General features: G+C 37.9%; 1 protein-coding gene across 3 annotated transcripts in view; it reads right to left on the reverse strand.

Annotated features, from left to right (window-relative positions):
* ATP6V1C1 (ATPase H+ transporting V1 subunit C1) overlaps positions 1 to 16,867 on the reverse strand; it is a 37,933-nt gene extending 21,066 nt beyond the window's left edge. Inside the window, exons 1-3 of one of the 3 annotated variants that reach the window (XR_001517316.2) lie at positions 16,661 to 16,867; positions 2,012 to 2,182; positions 846 to 913 (exon numbers count right to left, since the gene is read on the reverse strand). Coding sequence is in view for 2 of the 3 variants with exons in the window: in XM_006916632.3 (XP_006916694.1) it covers positions 846 to 913; positions 2,012 to 2,143 (200 nt within the window). In the remaining variant the exon portion in view is untranslated. The remainder of the gene's footprint in view (positions 1 to 845; positions 914 to 2,011; positions 2,183 to 16,660) is intronic. The other 2 variants (XM_006916632.3, XM_025050136.1) reach the window with 2 other exon arrangements.
* Between the last annotated feature and the right edge of the window lie 8,811 nt (positions 16,868 to 25,678).

Here is a 25,678-nt window from a genome sequence, read left to right on the forward strand (position 1 = left end):
TCCACAACCAAGTATACTTTATCCAGCAAAGCTATCATTTAGAGTTGAAAGACAGATAAAGAGCTTCCCAGACAAAAATAAGCTGAAGGAATTTATTATCGCCACACCATAGGAAATGTTGGAGGGACTTTTTTAAGAAGAAAAAATATGTATCAAAAACAGGAATAAAAAATGGTAACAACTACATTCCTATCAATAAGTACCTGAAACGGAAAAGAATTAAGTGCTCCAACCAAAAGATAAGACTGGCTGAAAGGACAAGAAAACAAGGCTCCTACATATGAAAAGGAAGGGGATGGAAAATGATATTGCTTTGATGGACCTAGAAGGTATTTAAGTCAGACAGAGAAAGATAAACACTATATGATTTCACTTATATGCAGAATCTAAGGAATAAAAAGAACAAACTAATCAAAAACAGACTCACAAATACAGTGGACAATTTGGTGATGGACAGAGGGGAGGGTGGTTTGGGGGGCTTCGAAGAATGGGGTGAAGGGTTAAAGAAGTACAAATCAGCAGCAGATGGACGGTCATGGGGATGGGGAGCACGGCATAGGGAATGCAGTCAGCATTAATACATTGGCTAGGTGGAGGGTCAGGGGAGGGAGGGAGTAATTGGCGTGATCATTTTATGAACTATATAGATGTCTAACCAATGTACTGTATACTTGAAACTAATTTTTAAAAAATTGTACCTTCATTAAGTTGATTACAAAAAAAGTCATCATTTTCTACAACCATTCCAATAAGCAGAGTATACATGTGATAATAAAACCAATGTCCTGGTAACCTGATAATAGTGGCTCTCGTTTTGCTCTAATCTGTGCATGTAAGTACATTACCCTTCTACAAATGCATCCAGTTTAGCCAGTTCGTCCGACAAACCAACCAAGACATCTAGTGTGCCAACCTAGAAGGGAAATACACCATTTTATTACCTAGGTTTCACCTTTTTTTTTTTTTTTTACAAGATAATACAACATCTTTATTTAAGTGCCCATAAATCTTATGTTCTCCATTTTTTATCTCTTAATGTGCAAGTGCAGTTAAAAAATGTTTGCCAGACATTTCAAAGCTATTTAGAAGATAATCCTCTAATTCATGGGTACAACCTCCATTTAAGATATGAACATTCTGCAGTGGCAGGCTATGCCTCTGCCTGTACTGCCCAGTGATGGTGAATCATCGGGAGACATGGTTTACAATGGTGGCTCTTAAGCAGGGGTCCATGACTGTGCATCGGAGTCGATAACTGAATTTATATGTAAAACTGTATGCGTGTAAATGAACACACTCAGGAAGAAATGTCCACAGTCTATATCAGTGTCTCAAAAGAATTCAAAACTCCCAGAATATTAAGAATCAGCAATTTTAAGTATTTTGACATAAATAAGTGCTGTGTATAACTGCCTCACTTAATCAGCAAAAATAAAAATATTGCAATCTTTTCCATTCTTTAGAAAAATTCAATCAATGGATTACTGGGAGCCTGCTTCCCTTTGAGGCTGCTAGGTTACTGACCTTTAATAAATGTTAAATAGATTAACAAATTAATTAATTCAGTTAAATTTGCAAAGTATGATTAAAGAGGTACAATGGTAAAACATTTACGACATTAGTAAGCATTATATGAATTTAATAACAGAAAAACGAATTCATTGTGATATTTAAGAATATATATTACTAACATTGTTCACTTCTGAAAAGTGTAACATATCTAAATGTAACATATCAAATATTTTCATAAGATTTCTCATTACAATTTAAATTACAGCTTAGTAAAGCACAAAAGTTTAGAAAAAATACTTTATATTGGTAGTTTACTTCTAAAATCTCAATGTTCTCATTATCTAAAGCTGAAGATTGGAAAGAACAAGATAGGTTTTAAATCATGCCGACGGCTAGAGAAGAAACCTGGATATCTAATTTCTACTAAAAGGTAAGCAGAGATACACTGTTCTCCCTTTCACCATGAACTCATACACTATTTTGCACAGTGCAGTTTTACCTTTAAGTCAGGAATGTTGAACTTTGAAGTAATAGCAAGATTATTGTTCTTTGTAGTTGCCGCATGCAATTTCTCCCATGTTTGCTGACATGTTTTCTCTCCAGGAGCTGATATAAGCCAGAACTCAGTCATGTTTGTTACTAGGTATTTCTTCCCAAATCAAGAGAGACACTGAAATATAAAACGAGCAAACCAAAAATTAATATCATTTGTCTCTAAAGTATTTCAGAGTCACAGGATCAGTGATAACTATAATCTATCGTAAAATCAGTCTAACATTGATTTTATGATCTTATGACATATGATCTTAGACAAAATCAAATTTACTTACCTGGAAGTAAATTCATGTAAGTGGTAAAAGGTGATTTATTTATGATACTATGAAAAAGAGATGATAAAGACCTAATACATGAAGTATCTAATTTTTTTTAAAAAAATTACAAAACATCCTAAAATGGGAATTATTAATAAAAATTAGACTACCCAAAATACCATCAATAGTTTCATTCCACAAAAGTCGGTGAATCACAAATTTATAGGTTTATCTTAAACTTTCAAAACATAAACCAAAATAGGAAATTAAAAAAATGCATAACTTTTATCTTTGAGAAAGAACTGAATCAATGCATTTGAACAGTAGCTACCAAATAAATTTGCCACATCTGGCTTAGCAAATCCTACAAAGTTAGCCAAATTGGTGATTAATTTCCAACCTAAGGGAATCTTCTCAAATCCCTGGCATATATTTAGGTGCCATCAAACATTTATAAATTTGCAAAAAAAAAAAAAAAATCTTGCCAATTGACTTTGTATTTAAAAATATGACCTTTGGGGTCAGCATTATTGGATCTGAGAGAAGCTGTGGATCTCCTTTTCCAAAGATTTCCACTAAGATACAACCAACCCTCATCTATAGTCTTTCTTCCTCTCCCTACTGCCACATGAAAAAAACTCCAGAGCCAAATCTATTCAGAATCTAAGTAAAGCACACAAACCCAAAAGAACTCATAAAAATTAAAGCATAACAGTATCATTATTTCCACTAATAGGCCTTCATTAGAACAAACTAAACACTATAAGCTTTCTACTACCACTGCTTGTTTAACTTGTCCTGGAACTTGGAGTCTATCTTGGATAGCAGATGACTATCTTACAAAGTTGTCTTAATAACGAAATCAGATAATAAACTTCATAAAGAACTTGATAAATTTAAATGTCCTTGAAATGTAATTACAGTTAATCATAATGGACTTTCATAATCTCAGAAGCCCATTGCAATTAAGGTAATCCTACCTAGTCATTACATAATTGAAAGTGAACTTCACATAGATGCTATTCTATACACTTATTTTTTGAACTTTAGTTTGTAAAGCATCTACCATATATCAGGTACTGCTAAATGTACATTATTTTCCCAGGCTCTACAAGATACAAATCATCCTCCTCATTTACAGATAAGAAACTCAGAGAAGGTAAACTGGTATAAATTTAGACGGTATTAAATGAGTATCAAGAATTGTACTCTGAGATGATTTTTCCAATAATACTGATAAAGTTGCACTAAGAGCTACACTCAAATGGTCAAACTAAACTAAACACAGACATTTTAGTGATGGCTAGACCAGAAAAAGCACTCAGTCTGGCCAGAAAACAGTACAGCTTAACTGGCCATCCAAGGATGGAAGCCACTCAAAGCACCAAGTTCTAAGGAGGCCACCCAAAGAAAAGCTTTGATTTGAAAAGAAAAGCAAAAACTAAAATCCTCACTAGTCTATATGAGAAACTTCAAATGTTAAACTTCAAAGCTATTATATAAATATAATTTTACTTGTATTCTTTTCCAACCTAATTTTTTTCAATCTATTTTTAATATTATTCATGGTGATTCATATAGATGTACTTCATTAATTTTAAATGCTATAATTCTATGAGCAAACTAAAATTTATTATCCTCTGAAAGGATAGTTATATTGTTTTACCTTTTTGCTATTATAAACAAGTCTGCAGTGAACAACTTTGTAGTACATATCTGTTTGAGTTCTCTAGGACAGTTAGGACAGTCAGAGAACAGCTAAACTGAAGAGTATGACAACATGGTAGACTATCTTCAAAGATGGAGGCAACATGTCATTCTATGCTCTTATGCAATGTGACTGCCACTTCTGCCATCGAAACGTGAAGTCACTTTCCCTTCACCTTGAATCTGGGCTGGCTTTGTTACTTGCTTTGACCAACAAAACACATGAAGTCACACTATGTAAGTTCTAGGCCCAGGCCTCAAGAGACCTTGAAAACCTCTAGTTGTTTACTTGGTGGCTGTTCTCAGACCACCATGGAAGGAAGGCAGTCTAGCCTACTATAAGATAAAAGGCAGAGAAAGGACAACACTGTAGCTGACAGCCAGCATAAACTGCCAAACATGTGAGTGAAGCCATCTTGAAACTTTCAGCCCAGCCAATGCCCCAGTTGAATGCAGCCCCATCAATGAGCACAACAGAACCACCACCAAGACAACCCACAGAGCCAGGAGAAATAAGAAATCACTGTTTTAGGCACTAAATTTTGGGGTGGCTTATTATGAATCATAAGATAATTGACAAAGACCATCATAGACTCCACTGGGTATTGTCAAATTGTTCTCCAAAGCAGCTACCAACATAAATTCCCACACGATGGTATCCATTGTTAATAACTATATACTTAAAGAAAGTATAAAAACATGCATAGCTGTGTACATAAGATTTTATTTCTTTAAAAAATATCTGGGGCAAATATGGCAAAATGTTAAATCTGGGTAGTGGGTATGTGGATGTCTGTTAATCTGAAATATTTGAACTTTTTCTGTATACTTGAAATATTTCAAAATAAAATGTTTTAAAACCTGTTACAAGAAAATTTATAATAAATAGAACAATGCTTAAAAAAGTATACAAATTACAAGTTTAGTGCACTTTCAAATGGAATAGCCAGAGAATAGTCTAGTTACCAAATTAATTCTCTAAGCAAAACTTTCAGTTTTAACCCTAGAGAAATGCTTTCCACTCTGTTTACAGCCTCTCATGACCAAGTGTAATATACTAAACACAGACCTTTTTGATGTTTCAGGATTTTTTAAAGAAGTATTTTCAGGTCACTGTATTTAACAATTCTACTTGTATGATGTTGCAAAGGTAAGATCTTGGGCTACACCTGTGCTGACACCAGAATCTACCTAAGTAGCTTTTTAAATTAAATTCCTCCTAATAGAATGGTGCAGGTCTATCATCTGCCTTCCTGTCATCCACTGTTCCTGTTCTCCACTGCACCCGGGTCACCTCACCTAAACTGCTCCAACGCTTGCTACCTTTTCACTTTCCTTTGACCACTTTGACCTTGGCTGTTCCTTTTCTCTGGTCTCCTCCATCCAACATTCTTGCACTTATCAAATCTAGCTTTTTTTAGACCAAACACCAATCACAGGACTACCTTGAACTTTAAAATTCTCAGTTAAGTCCAATAACATCTTTAAACCTCTTTTAATAATCCAGATATTCTAATTGATAGTAGTTTTGGAAAACTAAGGTTATTGTAATTATTTATACAAGTGGTTCTGTTAAACAAAACATATTTGATGACACATTTTTATACCTTCTCTCCCAAACATGACAGGCAATGAAAGCAATTAAGTTCTTGATGATACTATTAAATTATCTAAACGGCAGCTTCTTCAAAGACTGTAATAATATGAGCTATTACAGTAGATGTCACTATCATACCATTTAGAGCTCTAGAAAATCTTTTTCATCCAACAGATTTCCAAAGGATTTCAAGAAATCAGAAAGGGGATCCCATTTTCTCATCTGTAAATACCTGCCCTATCCTACTTCACTGAGTTTTTGTCAGGATCAAATGAAGTCATGTCATGATCATTCTAAACAAAACTGGAGTGTAGAAATGTTTAGAAATGTATAGAAAGTTCTCTAATTCCATCTTTTTCCTGGAGCCCTCTCTAAAGTTTGTTTGGTGATAAGGAGGAAAAGACGTCTTCTATGTTTGGTACTGCGTTATATACTTCTCATACATTATCTTAATTCTCATGCCAACCCTGTAAGCTAGGTAGTAATATTCAGAGAGGTTAGTGATTTACCAAGGTCACACAACTAGCAGATGGGGTTCAAATCTCGTTATATTTGACAGTAAAGACCATGTTCTTTCTATTGTCATACTAGAAGAGAATGTTCTGCACTCAAGCCCCCCTGAGCTCTCCTATTTGAAGAGAGATCCACATATAACCATAAACACTTTCAACCTATGTTTGATCCCAGGCTCAGAGCACCCTATAGGCCTAGTGAATTCTGCCAGATAAAGGGATTTGGGCTTCCTTTCTCTTTTCCTTTCATCCAGAATCATCACAATTTCTAAAACAGCATCGCCCAGCGTCCAAAACAATCCTATTTCCTTGAAGAAACAATGATTCCTCCTAACAGAAAAGCATTTTTTTTTTTTTTTAATTAGAGATTCAAGAGACCTGGAGATCAAGAGCACAAATTTTGGAGTCTCACAATAGTTAAAACCCCAACTCTATCCCCTTACTAGTTTTCTCATCTGTAAAGTGGAATACTATATAAATCTATTCACAGAGCTGCTGGAAGGAATGAATAAAATGATACACCTAGATCTCTTTCAGTCAACCTCCCTTCCTGGTGGGTAGGGGTGACTGTATTATCTGCTGCTCCAACCCATCCTACCTCCAAAGGCTGTTCCCAGTATCCCAGGTGGGAAATATCTTGTTTATTTAATGTCTTACAAATGCCATTAATTATGCACTTATCCTATTCTCCTCCTCTTTTTTTTATAACATGCTTTCCTCTCCACCATACTGAGAAATCCTGAAGGGCCTGAATTCTACTTCTCTGAAGCCTTAAAAGCCAGCATATACAATTCTTGCCAACAGCAGGAACTTAATAAAGGCTTGTTTTATGAATAAATGAAATGTAATTATAACAATGACTGAATTAATCAAAAAGTCTGATTAGAGAAAAAAATAAGGGTCAAGAAAAATCACTTTTTTTACTTAGAGTCTTTTAAAAAACAAATTCAAAAATTGGTAAGTTGCAGGTTTCTAAGCCTCTGTTTTTTGCTAGTTTAAGGGTGAATACAGTCAAAAAAATAGAAGAGAGGGCTTGGGGAAAAAACCTATCTGTACTTTAGGCAAAGCCATAGCCTCAGTTCTTCCATCTCCTAGTCAAAACAAACAATGAAAAGAGCCTGATGAGAAAGACAAGCTGCTTAAATATCTAAGAATAAATGTAAAAACTCCCCCTGAGGACAGCATCAATAAGTCTCTTCAAAATCTGTTTTCTGTTTTTAAACTATGTCCACTGTTACCTTGTCACCTATGCAAGTCACGTAAAAAAATTTCTCCCTGAAATCTAAGAAAAATTTAAACCCAGTTCCAAACAATTTATCTTTGCAGATGAATATGCATGCCTTTTTTGTCAGAAAATGAAACCATGTTGCTAAACACATTTCCCTTCTCTCAGTTGCACAGAGTCATAATTGGTGTCCACTGGTTATCATCTCACCAAGAACCTGGGCATCTCCGCCTCCTCTAACTACTTCAAATAACTTGTTTTTATTCCTAATTATTTCTTTTTGTTTCATCTTGTATTTTGGAAGCCAGGCAAAAAATGAGGCAAATCATATGTTAAACAAGAGAAAACTATTTAAAAAGGCACACCAATTAAATGCTGGAATTCTTCAGGACTCAGATCTAAATCTAAGTCCCTCTGTTACGTGTATGTGTAAATGTGTGTATGCAGTTTCGCCCCTGACGATCTTACACTGAAGGTGCCTCCAGTCTAGATGCTGACCACTCTCTCAGATGTGTACCTCCAGCCCAGGTCCCTTCACTGTTTCTAGAGCTGTATCCACAGTCTCCACAACTGACTATAGGCCATCTCCACTTGGTGTCTCAAAAGTACCTAAAACCCAACATTTCTAGCCAAAGCTCAAAATCTCTTCCCCCAGACCTGGTCATACTCCAGTGTTCCCTGAGTTAGTACAGGTGTACCAAACCCCGTAACATTAGACAATCAGAATTGTCAAATGTCATCAAGATAGCAGCCAATGCTTATTGGGAACTTCCTATTTATTAGCACCAGTCAAAACACTTCACATGTATTAACTCATTTGGTACTTTTAAAAAACTGTCAGATGAGTAGTAGTTACAAATCAAGATACCAAGACATAGCATGGGCCTCATATATGAGATATATCATATAGTATGTATCATGTCATATATCATATGAAGAAATGTATTATATGCTAAAGATGAATATATTATATACTCTCATAGAATCTTCTGTTCAGTATTTCCCTGAGGGAAACTTTTTATTAAGGTCTCTCTTCTAAATAAACTGTCCATTAGGGTAAGTGGAACCCCTGATAGTTTTTGCTCAAAACTGTATCTTCGCTATCTGGTATAAACACTTGTATGTAGAACCTCAAAAAATATTTGTTAAATATTCTTGAATGAATAAATAACTGAGGATTAAATGAGATAATATAAAGTAGCCAGCTTATAATTGTTTAGCTCCCTTCACTTCACCCGTCTTTTTCAAAAAATCAACTTTTACTGAAATAATTTATATACAATAAAATGCACCCATTATAAGGGTACAGTGTCACGAGTTAATGACAAACATACACATCTGTGTATCCACCACCAAAACCAAGATTAAGAACATTTTTGTCATCCCAAAGCCTTCCCTCACACCCAGTCCCAGTCAGTGCCAGCCCTGTCACATCATAGATTACTTCTGCCTGATCTAGAATTTCATTGCAAATTCATGGAAGCATACATTATGTACTCTTTTGCACCTAGCTTCTTTTGCTCAGCAAGTCTTTGACATCTGTCCATGTTGAATGTATCAGTAGTTCATTCTGTTTTATTGCTTAGTATTTCATTATATGAATGTCCTAGTTTGCTTATCCACTACCTGTTGATGGACACTTGGATGGTTACATTTGGATGATCTGAAGCCGTTAGCAACGAAGGTGCTATGAACATTCCTACACAAAGTTTTTTGTAAAAATATCTTCATTTCTCTTGGACAAACACCTAGAAGTGGAATTTCGGAATTGACCGATCAGCATATATTTAACTGAATAAGCTGCCAAACTGTTTTCTAAAGTAGTTAAAACATTTTACATTCCCATTAACAAGGTATGCGAGTTTCAGTTGTTCCACATGCTCACCAACACTTCTGTCAAGTTTTCAATTCCGACATCTATCAATTTTTTCTTGTAATATATGCTTTCTGTGTGGCAAAAAAAGATGTGCCTACCCTAAGGTCACAAAGATTTATCCTGCATAGACTGAGCTTCTTGAATCTGTGTTTCATAGCTTTCATCAAATTTGGAAATGTTTCATCCATTATTTTCTTCATTTTTTCTGTTTCCCTTTCCCTTCTTTGGAGACACAAATCGTATGTTAAACCACCTGGTATTGTCCCGCAGATTAATGAGCTTCTATTCATTCTCTTAGTTGTTCTCTCTGCTTCAGTGAGGATACTCCCTTGCTGTAATCTTTTAGTTTGCTGACCTTTTCTGCTATTCATCTCAGAAGTGAATTTTTCACTTTATTTTTCAACGTTGTAAGTCCTATTTTTTAAACCTTCTATTTCTTTCCTCATTAGATTAATGTTTTCCGTTAAAGCACTGAGCATATATATAGTTCACGATGTTACACTGTTGATCACAGGATTTTGTCTCCCTTTTTAAGAATGTTGTACTTTGTTCTGACAGGTAGTTAAGTCAGTTGAGGATCAACACAATCCATTCAAGGCTTGTTTTTAAACTTTGTTTGGATATATGTAAGGCTGCATCTAGGGCTAATTTAGCTCTACTACCAAGATCTGACCTTCTGGGAATTCTACTGAATGTCCTAGGTATTCAATAAGTATTCAAATGTCTCTCAGCCCCATGAGCCCTGGAAATTTTCAGTTTAAAGCTCTCTAGTGATTATTCACTGGTCCTTCTGCAGAGACTATATGTTTTTTCCTCTACTAGCTCCCTCATCTCTGCCAATCTGACCTGTAAATTCCAGCCAGTAAAGCCTTCCCCAAATCCAGTCTCTTCAACTTAGCAAGACCAACATGCTCTGCTTGGTTTCCCCTTCTTAGACCACGGTCCAGAGAGTGACTCCAGGCCGAAAGCCAGAGGGATTACAGAGCTCACATCATTTGTTTCCTATCTCTCAGTTCCTGTACCACTTGTTCAATATCTGGAAGCAGTTTTTTCATATATTTTGTCCAGTTTTCTAGTTGTTTACAGTGGGAAAGCAAGTATGGTATTAGTTATTCCATCCTGGCCAGAAATTGGAAGCCTCATCTAGTTTTGGTGTATGGATTGTTCCTGAGTTTTTGGTTTTGCTAACTGCCCTTTGTTTCTATGTAGGGATTCCGCTACAAGCTCCCACCTCTCTCAGCACCAATGTTTTAATCCTTAGTAGAAAACAAGATTAACAAGAAAACATGAAAAACGCAACAAGTTGAGACTAAAAAGACTGTAGTAATACCGTTGTTTGTGAAGAACGAAGCACGACAATAAAAATTTATTGCTTTGGTAACAGGAAAAAATGTTCACTTTTGTTAGAAAATAAAAAGAACAGGAAAAAATGGTGTAGATGATAGAGGCTCTGTTCATCCCTCTGGCAACCAAATCGAAGTTGTGACAGGAACAAGGAGCAAACAGCAAGGAAAAATCGCCTGGGATCTAGATGAACAAGACATAAAACTAGGGAGAAATCTAAGAAAGCACCCTGCAACGGCAGAACCTAGGAGGAGGCAAGAACACAAGGCTGCCCAGGCCCGAGCAGCTGAGTAGGCCTCTTAAAGGGGCCGCGTCCACGAGTGGACTTCCGTGGTGACAGACTTGCTCGCTCTGAGCACCAGTGCCAGTTCGGCTATGCAAGGACTTACAGAGCGACAATGAGTTGTTGGACTGAGAACCACAGCGAGACTCTCTCCCCAGCAGAAGTGCCTGCGGTAGCTGTTGTTCCTCTGCTGAGCCCTCCCACCTCTCAATGCGTGGACTCAGCGCCGCCATAGCAGAGGCGGTGTCAAACTGGATAACAGAGGTCACTCCACCCAAAGGATTCCTTGAAACCCAGCCTCCCCCAACTCACAACCCCACCCAAGCTGCATTCAGGTATTTCCTCAGCAAATCAGGTGCTCCTTGCTGAGCAGCTCCAAGACCCAATTGGTGGCAGCTGGCCTCGGTTTCTGGTGTGGCAACTATAAGCACAGCATCTGTGGATTGCTTACTGAATGGTGGACCCAGAGGGGCACAGGCTGGGGCTAAACTTGGCCTGCAGCTGAAGCCCTCTCAGGACTGTGCCACTGGACACCTACTACACGAAGCCACACTAATAAGATGGGGAGACTTAGAAGCTTTGCTTAGTACATAGAAACAGACACAGAAAGGCAGCCAAAATGAGAAGACGAAGATGCAGAAACCATATGAGAGAACAGAACGGAGATCCAGAAATAATGGAGTCAAGCAATCTATCAGATGCAGAGTTCAAAACACTGGTTATAAAGATGCCAAATGAACTTAGGGGAAGTGTAGAAGAATTCAGTGAGAACTTTAACAAAGAGATTAAAAAAAAAAAAACATTAAAATGGAAATGGAAATTATAAAAGGGAACCAGTCAGAAATGAAGAATACATTGTCTGAGATGAAGAGTATATTAGAGAGAATCAACAAAGTGAATGAAGAGGATCGAACCACCAAGATAGAGGATAGGGAAGCCAAGGACACTCAATCAGAACGGCAAGAAAAAAGAAGCCAAGATTATAATAATAATTTAAGGAGGCTATGGGACAAAATTAAATGTAAAAACATCTAAGTCATAGGGGTACCTGAAGGAGAAGAGGGAGAACAAGAAGTTGAAAACCTATTTGAAGAAATAATGATGGAAACCTTCTCTAACCTGGTGAAGGAAATAAACATACAACCCCAAGAAGTTCAGGGAGTCCCAGGAAAGATGAACCCAAAGAGGCCCACACCAAGACACATCATAATTAAAATGCTTATGCAGGACAGAAGGGCTTGGCACAAAATATTAAATGAGAGGAAAACCCAGGATCTACAACCAAGAATATTTTATCCAGCAAAGCTGTCATTTAGAGTTGAAGGACAGATAGAGATTCCTAGACAAAAATAAGCTAAAGGAATTTATCATCGCCAAGCCAATATTACAAGAAAACGTTGGAAGACTTCTTTGAGAAGAAAAAACATGTATCTAAAACAGGAATAAAGAATGGTAACAACTACATTCCTATCAACAAGTACCTCAAATGGAAAAGAATTAAGTGCTCCAACCAAAAGATAGAGTGGCTGAATGGATAAGAGAACAAGATCCCTACATATGCTGCCTACAAGAGACTCAGATTAAAAGACACACACAGACTGAAAGGAAAGTGATGGGAAAAAATATTGCCTTGATGGACCTAGAGGGTATTGTATTAAATGAAATGGGTCGGAGAAAAACAAATATCACATGATTTAATGTACATGTGAAATCTAAAGAACAAAATCAACAACAACAACAAAGGTGGAAATAAATTCATAGGTACAGAGAATATTTTGAGGGATACTAGATGGGAGGACTTGGCGGGGGGAAGAGGGCAAAGGGAATGAGAGGTGCAGGTGGATGGTTGCAAAGCAGACATGGGGATGTAGAGTATAGCATGGGGAAGATGGTTAATAATGTTGGAATAAATATGAGGCAGGGGGAGAAGGGGTCCTAGATTTGGTGGGTGAGTGCTTTGCAAGTTGTGTGGATCTCTGATCTATATGCTGTACAGCTGAGGCTGGTGTGTTGTATCCCAACTATAACTGAAAAAAACACTCATTGAATTGTACAACGTAAATGCAGGCAACTAGTTGTCTATTATATCTCAATAAAGACGGGGAAAAAAGGAAACAAAATAAAAAGAAGAGATGCAGCTTAAATAAATGTTCCACATGTCATTAATTCACAAATGTATGGCATATTATCATGGTGATAAAATATAAATTCACTTAAAAGCATTAATAAAGAAATAATAACTTGCCATCATTACTATGTCCTCAATCTAAACATCGCATGAGAACTCCGAAAAAATTTTGTGATTAAAAAAGGGCGGGGGACCAATTTCTGAAAGGCAGTTTGTCAGTATTTATCAAGAGCAATAAAAATGGGCACATTTTTTGGTTCAGCTTTTCCAACTTTAAGAAAGGAATCAAGGATATGCATAGGTATAAACATTAAATTATTTTTAAAAATGTTAGATTATCTTCTGGGAGTGGATTATGAATGTTTTCATTCTTTCTGTATATTTGTTTAATTTTTAAATAACAAATTACTACATGTAATCCCCCCCCCTCAAAAAAAGAAACTTTTAAAAAAAGTAGAGTAGAATGCTCACACTTGAAAACACTGAAAACTTTAGAGACCATTAAATGGCATAGTAACATAGAACCCTGGAGATAACACAAAAGAGAAGGGCAAAGGTGATTAGTGGTAGCTGTGTCAAGTGTGAGATCAAGGTTGGTAACAGCCTTTTTATCTCATTGGGAACTACAGCCAGAGAAAAACCAAGTGTCAACTACAGGAAGCACAATGTAATGACCAGAGTACTGCACAAGAATATGAAGACTTGGAATCTAATCTCAGTTCTGCATAACACTGTCTGCATAAATTTTATTTGTAAAATGAGAGAACTGGATTATGATATTCAGGATCTTTTCTGCTCCTTTATTCCATGAATCTATACTGAGTGAGACCGAGACTTTTTTTTTCTATTTTTTCATTAAGTCCTCAGGTAATTCAGATGATCAGTCAGGTTTCAGAACCACTGTACTGAAACAGACATATCCATGATTATATAGTGAGTTATACAGTGATTACATAGAGAACGTTACAAGAAATGGCAAATATTCTTTAATAAGATGTTTAAATGTCATATCACCAATAACAAGAATCACACACTATTGCTAGTCCTACAATATAGAAATGATTTTTGTTCTATGGAGTTTAGAAACTGTAAATATATCAACTCACTTTTTACATACTTTCTATGGAAACTTACAAACTTAAAAAGTGAAAAGCAATCTGATATATGAAATCAAGTACAGAGCAAAATAAAATCTGGATAAACTCTTGCTTTGCTGAAGAAATGCACAATTTTAATTTATGAAGGATAGAAAACACAGGATTTTAAATGCTGTAAATTTTGGTAATTTGTGGTAGCTAGCTGAACTGGTAGACACGGCAAGGCGAGCACTGTACATCTATTACTGAAAGTAAACACCAAAACTTTCTGAGTCCCAAAGACTTCCTCACTGCCACAGGCAACTCTGCAGTGACCCAAGGAGCAAACAATTCCTTCCATGCCAGGGAATTCCCTGAATCTACACTCATGGCTCCCAGAAGGTTACTTCCCTTTTCTTTCAGGTTGATATTTTAGAAAAGTGACTGGACCACGATACAGTGTTAACTAGAAGGTGCTGATATCTCTACCACAATGTATTCTAGCCTGAAATTCACCAAGTTAAAGACGAAACACGTTAGTTTTCCTCAATTCATCACTCTAGCAAGTTTGAGATTTACTGGTAATGACAACCACTTATTGAATATGGACCATGTAATAAGCACTTTAATATGCTAAGTAATTTTATATTTAATTCCTTCAAAGATGTTCTCACCACCCCCACTTGCAGATGAGAGAATAGTTAAGGAAATTACTTGCCCAAGGACACAGCTAGTGACTACATATACTTTACACGCTAGTTTATTAAAATACTACTCTTAACTCTTTATATCCCCAACATCTAGGATAGTGCCTGTCACTAACAAGTGCTCAGATATCTGTCCAATGAACAAATGATGGCACCACAACAATGTCCTCCTGAGGCAATCTCCTCTCATTCACTTTTGCATCCTCCACGTTCTCGACAAAATTTTCTTTTCAAACCGATCTGACTCATTCCACTGCCTATAACCTTCACTAGCTTCCCTCTGCTTTTAGGAAAAGGCCTGCTGGGCCTGACCCCATGCTTCCCCCACCTGCCTCTCTCACATAGCTCCATCCTGATTCAGCCATGCTAGTCCTCTCACAACTTCTCAAAAGCTTTATTCCTCCTCACATCTCAGGGCACTGACATATGCTGTTCCCTCAGCCTGGAGTGTTTTCACTTACACTTTCACAAACTTTTCAGATGTCAGTTCAAAAGACATATCCTCCCAAAAGCCTTCTTTGAACCTTCTTTAAAGGTCACGCCCTTTATGAACTATTTCACACCACTTTGTTATTCCCTCAAGCAAATTTCACACTTGCACAATCATTTATTAAAATCCATCTCCTCTGCTTGATGCTATGAGAGAGACCCTGCCCATTTTCTAAACCCTAGCAGCAGCATAGTACCTAGTGTATAGTTCAATACATATATTAGTTGAATGAGTAAGTAAATAAGTATTATTCAAAAGTCTTCATTAACTGACCCCAACTTTAAATCCACCACAACCCTGGATTTTTGGCTCCCCTGAAGGCACTCTTTTTCCTCATCATCAGGCCTTCAAATTCTGTGGCTATTTCTGCCTAGGAAGTTCTCTCCCATTTCTCTATACCTGTTTAAATCCCACTGGCTTGCCACAACCCAACTCCAGTTATCTTTCCTCCAGGATATTTCCTGACAGTGCCAGTTCACACATCTGTACCTGCTCCACAATTCTAAAGCACTTAGCATTCTTTTTGATAATTACATATAACCTCATAGTACCTCAATGTGTCATGTGTGTGTGACTTATCCCCAACAAGGGTGCAAACTCCTAAGGCTGGACTGTTTACATCCCATTCCTTCACTCCCAGAACAGTGCTAAGTATTTAGCACTCACTGAAATGTTTAAATTTTTTTTCCCTAAGATACCAGACTTTTCCTCTGAAGAGAATATTAGCTTCCCTTTTCTCCTCTGCTTCTCTGGTGATTCAATTTGCCTTATGTGACTCCATCCCTCGAGTTCCTTTTCAGGGGTTTCTTGCCTACTCTTCTCCCAGTTTAATTTAAAAAAAAAAAAATGGTTTGAAGTCTCTGGATTCTTGTTCTTCCCCTGCCTACAAGGATCCAGCGTCCTCTGTGAGGGCACCCTGCCTGCAGGGCGGGTCTCCTAGCCCCTTAAGACCTCCATCCCCTACACTCAAGCGCGTACACCCAGTGAAGGCTCGTACGCTCGCTGTGACCTCACGCACACCACCTCAGGTCCTCGCCTGGGCCATTCTATCATCTTTCGTCCTCTTCGATCCAGGGGGCGTGCATTCTGTTACCCCCGCCCTCACTGAAGAAGAAATGTCCCAGACCCGCCGTGTTTCTTCTTTCTGCCTCTGCCACTGAGCACCCCCTGGGGCCCTTTCTCTCTTTTACCATCTTTCCTTCTTCTTGAGATGGACCCTAGGCCCAAGGTTGCGAAGAATCGGTGCCAAAAAGTTAGACACAGCCACCCAACCAGCTCCAACGCCACAGCCTCGGCACCCGCGTCCGCCCCCATCCCTTCCAAGAGGCGACAGCAGCGCAAGCTTCTGCCAGGCCCGGTCTCCCCATTCGAGGTAACCATCGCTCACTGACCCTGGAAGGTGTCAAACGAGGAAATGACAGCAGTAATAGGTACGGAGGCGGACAGCCTGGCAGACGTTAACGGCTCAGCGCTCCATGCCTCCGCGACCTAAGCTCCGGCTTCACGGCTTCCTCGACCCCAGGGCGGACGGAGCAAGTCACGTGCCAACCCAAGCAGTCAGCTGACCGGGTCGCGCGCTGCTCCGCCTACGCGCGCGCCATTGCGCAGCCGCAGTCTCTGTCTTGCCCTCCGAAGAGGGAGGGGCTGAGTGGCTCCCGGGGATCCAAGGAGACCCCGGAGTCGGGGCTGGCGCCTGCCATTACGCAGTGGGTGGGGATTCCCGCTCCGGTGTCCGGGCGGAGTCTTGTCCGCGCCCTGTGGACGTCACCCCCACGATCCCTGATGTTATCCCACTTCTTCAGGTTTCTGCAGGTCAGAACTTGTATCCAGGCCCTACACAGGCTCCTCCACTGGGGGTTTTGTTCGGATAACCCCGTTTTCTGCGTAATAGCCTTACTAGTTCACTTCAGCTGAATCACATTTCCTTTCCAGTTCAAGTTAATTCCATAAATGTTCATGGAGCATTTACTGTGCACTAAGCATTGTGCTAATATTTTAGGATTATATACCAGAACCAGTTACCCCTTGCACATATTATCTAGTTGTGTTATCTCGTTCAGGGGAATGTGTGGCGTGCCGCAAACATAAATAATTGAAACCACAGAATGGTAAATCAAGTGAGGTTTCAGGACAAAGGCAAGGATGGGAGAAAGCATATCTTTGGGGAGGTGGGTAGCAAGGCGCTCCTCTGAACCCTTCGTATTTTATTGGTTTGAGAAGTTTGGTGGTATTCTAATTTATAACGTAGTTTTACAAATGGTAGAGAACTTTATGATTTTCTAAGTTAGTCCTTTTAGATTCACAAATGAGGAAAATGAAGAACCAGAGGTCAGAGTTTAGTGCAAGGGAATAGATATACCTGGTTTTAAATCCTGGCTCCACTACTGACTAGTTGTGTGACTTCAGGCCTCTGAACTTGAGCCTCTTCATCTGTAAAATGGTGGTAATGCATGCTTATAGAGTTATTATAAGGATTAAATAAAGTATGCCTTTAGCACAGTGTCTGGCACATAGGAAACAATCAGTAAATCGTCGCCATTATTACCATATATTAAAGGACCCAGATTTTCTGACCTTTTCTGTTGTTGTGTCCCTGCAGAAATTCACCATAGAATTTCTTAGAGTGTCAGTATTAGGTTGGACAGAAAGTAACAACCAAAGAAACTATCCCCAACCTGATGCTTCTCACAAATTTTGAACGAAGTTCAGGCAATTCCAACAACCAGTTCTATAACTCAGCTTTGGAAACTTGTCATGAATTCCAAAGGCTTTATCTGGCATCACAAAATGAGCCTAAAGGCAATATTTTGTTAGATCTGTACTATCCAATTAAACTTTCTTTGATGATGGAAATGTTATCCTCTTCTGTCCATATGGTACCTGCTAGCCTTGTATGGCTATTGGGTACTTGAAATATGACTAGTGTGACTGAAGAACGAATTTTAAATTTTATTTCACTTTAATTAAAATTTAAACACCCACAGGAGGCCAGTGGTAACTGCTTTGGAGACTGCAATTTTAGAGTCTGCATTTGAAATCTTTGGTTTCTTTATGCTTGTGCATGGGCCTGAAACAATCCTCATCTCAGTTTATTAATTTTTAAACTCAAGTGCATTTACTCCTGATGTCCTGACACTTTCCAATATTTTAAACACCATGTTATACCTAAGAGGCAGTATAATGTATTGCTCAATAATTGCTAGCTCTAGCTATTATTAAGCTGAGTATATATCTTTTAAAAATCTATCAAACATCTTTATTATAAGCAGGGCATGATTGCTTTCTAATGGCTTCTAATAGAAATTTTTTACAAAGAGAAAGGAAGCTCACTTTTCTATACTATGCTTAAGAGCATACTAGGTATCTAAGTGTACATGATAGGCATGCCACACCTTTTCCTCTATTTCCAACAATCTAAATACTCCCTATCTGAAAGCACTTTTTAAGCTTAAAGCACTGAAAAAATGCATAGACAAGATTTATTTTTTCAAGGAAGAAACATAACTGTTTTAGTTAAAGTGGGGAAAGTATTTGAAACTAATAGCACAATAGGAATCAAAATCATTTTTCACTTCTACAATATTAAAACTATCTTGAAAGTGGATACTAGTATTCCCCTTAGAAAAGGAAATGTCCTTGTTTAAGAAAGTACCTTGATAAACTAGCGAAGTGAATGATAAGCTGAGAGCATGGGTAAATGGAGCCAAAGGACCAAAGATATAACTAAACTAGTTACCCATAGAGATTGGAAAGGAACAGAAAATGTGGGGGAGGGGAGTGAAGGCAGGAGAGAAGAGAAAGAAGAAAGCGACATAATAAAAGTCTTATAAAAATAGGAGTGTTTAGAACTCTTAGAGATTTATTTCAGTTGTTGTGAGGTAAGTCCTTTGCCATCTACCCAAAATTTTAATAAAGTCTAAGCTCAGATGCTTTATATGAGCTTTTTGAAGGGATAGAAATTTATGCTATCCAGGTTATATAACATAAAGAGCTCAGACAAATTGATAAGAACAACTGATAAGACCCCAATGCACAAATGAGCAAAAAGTACAAATGATTGAGAAATGAAGAAATACCACTGGCTAAAACATGAGGAAATGTTCACTCTTACTTGTGCTCAAAAATATAAGACAATATAAAGATAAAATAAATAATATATAAAAATAAATATAGATTATATTAGCAAAGATAGAAATATATACATAATAACCAATGCTGGTGAGGGTGTGATAAGATAGAGTCTTACACTATTGTGGAAATGTAATATGGCGCAATTTTTATGGTCAGCAATTTGGCGGTATGGGCGAGAAGCCTTAAAAGGCTCATTCCATGAGATCCACATTCAGGTGGAAATAATGGAAAAGATAAGAAAATGTTTATGCAAAATATGTTCATTACATCATAATGTCTGTTTTCATCAGCAGCATTTTCAACAACATTCATTAGATTTAGTTGAGGAACTAAGCCCCCTATGGAAATCAAGTGTTGAAAATGACTTGAGGTTTATACCTTGAATTTTTAGAGTTTAATGTTCAAGTTAATGAATAGAATACATCAGTCCAGTGGTTCTCAACCAGAAGACATTGGCAATATCTGGAGACATTTTTCTTGTCACAACCGAGGGGAGAGGGATGCTACTGTCATCCAATGAGTAGAAACCAGGGATGCTGCTAAACATCCTACAATGCACAGGACAACTCCACAACAAAGAATTATCTGATTCAATGTGTCAGTAGTGCTGAGACTGAGAACCCTAGGACTAGACCCATGATATTCTCACATTTCCAAATTCTTTTTCTTTCAACATAACAGATCAAAAATTTTATTGTTATGATTTCAGATTCTACATTATAACTAACATTCAAGACACTACCATTTTTCTTTATTTTTCAAGGATTTTTTCCATTATAGTTTCAGTTGTACAACACAGTGATTAGACATTTACATAACTTACGAAGTGATCACCCTAATAAATTCGGTACCCATCTGACACCATACATTGTTATGACAATACTACTCTCTATAGTCCTTATGCTATATTCTGCATTCCCACAACTATTTTATAACTACCAATTTGTACCGCTTAATCCTCTCCCACTTCACCCATCCCCCATACTCCTCCCCCCACAATCTGGCAACCATCAAAGCGCTCTCTGTATCTATCAGCTTATTTCTGTTTTGTTTGTTTGTGTTTCTTGTTCTCTAGATTTCATAAATAAGTAAGATCATATGGTCTTTGTCTTTCTCTCACGGACTTATTTCACTTAGCATACTACCCTCTAGGTTCATCCATATTGTTGCAGATGGCAATATTTCATTCTTTTTATGGCTGACTAGTATTTCACTGTATATATGTACCACCTCTTCTTTCTCCATTCACCCATTGATTCCACACCCAGCTTTCTTCCACATCTTGGTCATTGTAAATAATGTTGCAATGAACATATGGATTCACATATGTTCTCTCAGAAGTAGTGTTTTGGGTTTCTTCAGATAAATACCCAGAAGTGGGATTACTAGGTCCTTCTTTGTCTCTTGTTAGTGCCTTTGTTTCAAAGTCTATTTGTCTGGTAGAAGTATGCTACCCCGGCCTTTTTGTTTGTTTTTATTTTCATGAAATAACTTTTTCCATCCCTTTACTTTCAGTCCGTTTGTGTCTTTGAATCCGAAGTGAGTCTCTTTTAGGCAGCATATGTAAGGGTTTTGTTTTCTTATTCATTCGACCACCCTGTCTTTTGACTGGAGAATTTAATTCATTTATAAATGAATTAAAGTAATTGTTGATAGATATGTAGTTGTTGCCATTTTAATATTCATATTTTTTATCTTTTATTCCCCTACTTTTTCTTAAATAGGTCTCTTTAACATTTCTTATAATACTGGTTTGGTGGTAATGAACTCCTTTAACTTTTTCTTGTCTGGGAAGCTCTTAATCTGTCAGTTAGATTCTAAATGATAGCTTTGCTGGGTAGAGTAATCTTGGTTGTAGGTCCTTGATTTTTATCACTTTCAATATTTCATGCCACCCCTTCTAGCCTGCAAAGTTTCTGTTGAGAAATCAGCTCAGTCTAATGGGAACTCTCTTGTAAGTAACTAACTGCTTTTCTCTTGTTGATTTTAAGATTCTCTCTTTGTCTTTAACTTTTGGCATTTTAATTATGATGTGTCTTGGTGTGGGCCTCTTTGGGCTTGTCTTGCTTGGAACTCTACACTTTCTGGGCATGTATGTCTATTTCTTTTGCCAGGCTAGGGAAGTTTTCCTTCATTATTTCTTAAAATAGGTTTTCAATTCCTTGCTCTCATGTCTTTCTGGTACCCTTATGATGAGAATGTCGGCATGCTTGATGTTGTCTCAGAGACCCCTTAATTATCTTCATTTAAACAAATTTTTTTCCTTTTCGTTATTCCAATGGGGTGTTTTCTATTACCTTATCTTCCAAATCACTGATTCGGTCCTCTGCTTTAAATCTAACCTACTGTCAATTCCTCCCAATGTATTCTTTATTTCAGTTATTGCATTTTTCATTTATAAGTGATTCTTTTTTATGTTTTCAATCTCTGTTTCTATGTTTCCTATCTCTTTGTTGAAGTTCTCACTGGATTTATCTATCCTTTCCCTAAGTTCATTGAACATCCTTATAACTAGTGTTTTGAACTCTGCGTCTGGCAGATTGCTCATCTCCATTTTGTTTAGTTCTTTTTCTGGAGCTTTATTCTGTTATTTCATTTGGAACATGTGTCTTTGTCTCCCCATTTTGGCTGCCTTCCTGTGTTTGTTTCTATGTATTAGGTAAAGCTGCTATGTCTCCTGGTCTTTGTAGAGTGGCCTTATGTAGTAGGTGTCCTGTGGGGCCCAGTGTCACAGTCTTCCTGGTTACCTGAGCCATGTGCTCCAGGTATGTCCTTTGTATGGGTTGTGTTTGCCATCCTGTTGTAGTTGAGCCTTTGTTGCTGTTTGCACATCAGTGAGAGGGATTGACCCCCAGGCTGGTTGGTTGTGAGGACTGGCTGTGACTACAGTGGAGAAGCTGTTGTGCAGGAGCTAACCCAATGGAAGAAGATCCACTTTAGTGAGGTTCTGGTGCCTGCTGAGTCTGCCCTTTGGGTGTGTCTTTTGTGGAGGTGTGGGTGGTGCTCTGGTGTGATCTGAAGCTGGCCACCAGATGTGTTGGTTCTGGGGCTTCTTGGGAGGGACTCTGTTGCAGGCCAAGGTCACCCACTGCCTGTGCTCTGCTCAGGACCACTGGTATGAATTACAAAGTGAGCTACAAAGTGCTGGGCTCAGAGGTGCCTGAGAGTTGCTAAGCTGTGAACTGTGGCTGGCTGATATTAGTGCAGAGCTTGGGGCTGCTTAGCAAGAGATATGAGGCATGCTGAGACCAGATGCTATTTGTTTGGATTTTGTGAACCTTTGAGAGATTTCACGAAAGTCCACAGCATGAGCCATGACAGGCCAATTGTATGGAAAAGCCCCTGGAAGCGGCTTCAGTGAGCCAGCAAGTTGGGTGGGATGGGGTCTCAGGGAATCACCAGTGTAGAGCGCCAAGTTGATGGAAACTCAGACTTGGTGCCCACCTGCATCTGCATACCCCGGGGCGGTGGGGGGGGGCGTCAACAAAAGAACAATGACTTTTGTGAGCACTTCTGTCTGGAAGGAAGCTCCCCTTTGGCCCTTGCTCTAAAGCAGACAATTAAGTTCCTTTCATATGCCCCTGGAGCCTTTCATGCTGCTGTCCCAGAGCTGGAACCCAGAGCAAGTGAGTCCATCAGTAAGTCCATGCACAGGCCCTTTAAGAGGAATGCCTGGTACTCCAGCCACTCACAGTCTCATTCAGCCACAATCACTGCTGGTTGTCACAGCCAGAAGTTATGGGGACTTCTCTTCCTGGCACTGGAACCATGGGCTGGGGAGCCAGGTATGGAACTGAGACCTCCCCAGCTGAGATATTGCTCCTGATTTTTAACCATCACTTGTGGGTGTGGGACCACTCTTCCTATCAGTCTCAATGTGGCTGCTTCTGTGTATCCTTAGTTATAGAACTTCTGTTCAACTAGACTTCAAGTGATTCTCAATGATGGTTCTATAGTTTAGTTATAATTTTAATGTGGTAGTGAGAGGGAGGCAAGCACAGTGTTACCTACTCTGCCATCTTGACCAGAACTTCCCAAATTCTTGATTAGCAACATAGTATATGATACTCTCAGTTTTTCATTTTTAAAATTGAAATAATAATATTTACTTGTATTGTGCTAAGGGTTACATGGAATTGTGTAATAAATTATGGTCACATTGCCACCTTGAAATGTTAGCTAGGTTCACTCACTAGCTCAGAGATTGGTGCCTATATACTAGGTGTATAGTGGATTTCTGACTCATCACAATCACAAATTTCTACATATCATGCCCCTTGCTTGAGAAGAATAGAAACAAAAATTTTTTATCAATAAATGCTAAGTATTTAATGAATAATGGCTTTTAAAAAACATGTTCCTATTATAACAATATGTATTACTTAATAATTAGAAAGTATAGATAAACAAAAAGAAGAAAATAAACATTATCCATTATTCCATGACTCAGGAAAAATCACTTGGGTACATCCTTTGAGAATATTTCTATTCAGATGTATGCACGTATGCAACCTGTGCCATAGGCTCAGGGCAGCAGGTCAAGAGTGTCTGTGTCTAACCTTCCCCAGAACAGGAGTCAAAGACATCTGTCTTCTTAGTGCCTCACTGTCAACTATGGAGTGTCTCCACCATCTTAATTCCATTCCCTGTTTTGACCAGGGTCACTACTAATGCCTCCCCACTCATAAATCTTTTTCTGATCATCATAATTACATATAACAGCAACAATAACAACTGGACTTCTAGAGCACTTAGCTTTGTGCCCAGCATTGTTCTGTGGGCTTTGCATATAATAAATCATTTAATCCTCATAACCCTTTGAGACAGGTATTATTATTATTCTCATTTGCATATGAGGAAACTCAAACACAGGGTGATTATGTAATTTAACTAATTAGTAATTGGCAGATCTGAGTTCTGAACCCAGTCCTGTCTGGCTCCTGGGTCCATACTCTTAACCTCCATAGCATAAAGCCTCTCCTTGCACTGTCTCATTGTACTCTTATGGCATTTAGCTAATTTTACTTACATTTTATCAACCTTACCAAGATCACTTTTTACTCAGAGTCTTAAGTATGTATTGTACATAGTAAGCATTCAATAGGTGATAACAAAATAGCTTTCACAACTAAAGGATAGGCCAGATTTTCAAATACTTTATGACAGAGGAGGAAGGGAAGAGGTTATCTGAGTAATTAAACCTGTCAGTTCCTTTCTTCTGTTTTCTGTATTCTTGGTCCCTAAACTAATAGAAATTATCATCTTTGTCATTATCTCCTTAGAAACATTTTGAAACTTTCTTGGGAGCAGCAAATGTTCATAGAAATAGAAGATAAAATATTTTTTTAAGTAGTTCTGCCCTTCCACCCTCATTTCAAGATTTTTTTACCTTTATTATTACTTTCTTTTTTTATGACTTTATTGAAATATAATAGACTATTAGTTGCTCATATTTACATTGTACAATTCAATGAGTTTTTTTTTCAATTATACTTGGCATATAATAATATATTAGCTTCAGTTGTACAGCATAATCATTAGAGATCTACATAACTCACAAAGTGGTCACCCCACTAAATCTAGTACCCCTCTTCCCCTTTACATATTTATTACATTATTAACTATTTTCCTTATGCTACACTTTATATCACATGTCTATTTTGTAACTATCCATTTGTACTTCTTAATCCCTTTGCCCTTTTCACCATCCTCCCAATCCATCCCCCATCTAGTAGCCCTCAAAATATTCTCTGTATCAATGAATTTGTTTCTGTTGTTGTTGATTTTGTTTTTTAGATTTCACAGGTATGTGAAATCATATGGTATTTGTCCATCTGACTTACTTCTTTCGGCCAATGCCGTCTAGGTCCATCAAGGCAATATCTTTTTTCCATCCCCTTCTTTTTAGTCTGTGTGAGTATTTTAATCTGAAGTGAGTCTCTTATAGGCAACATATATATGGGTCTTGTTTTCTTATTCATTCAACTTCTCTATCTTTTGGTTGGAGTACTTAATTCTTTTCCATGTGAGGTGCTTGTTGTTAGGTGTGTAGTTATTACCATTCTTTATTCCTGTTTTAGATACATGTTTTTTCTTCTTAAAGAAGTCTCTCCAACATTTCTTGTAATATTGGCTTGGTGCAGATAAATTCCTTTAGATTATTTTTGTCTGGGAATCTCTTTATCTGTCCTTCAACTCTAAACGACAGCTTTGCTGGATAAAATATTCTTGGTTGTAGATCCTGGGTTTTCCTCTCATTTAATATTTTGTGCCAAGGC

The sequence above is a fragment of the Pteropus alecto genome, unplaced genomic scaffold (assembly GCF_000325575.1).
Source record: "Pteropus alecto unplaced genomic scaffold, ASM32557v1 scaffold164, whole genome shotgun sequence".
In the NCBI taxonomy this organism is placed as follows: Eukaryota; Metazoa; Chordata; class Mammalia; order Chiroptera; family Pteropodidae; genus Pteropus; species Pteropus alecto.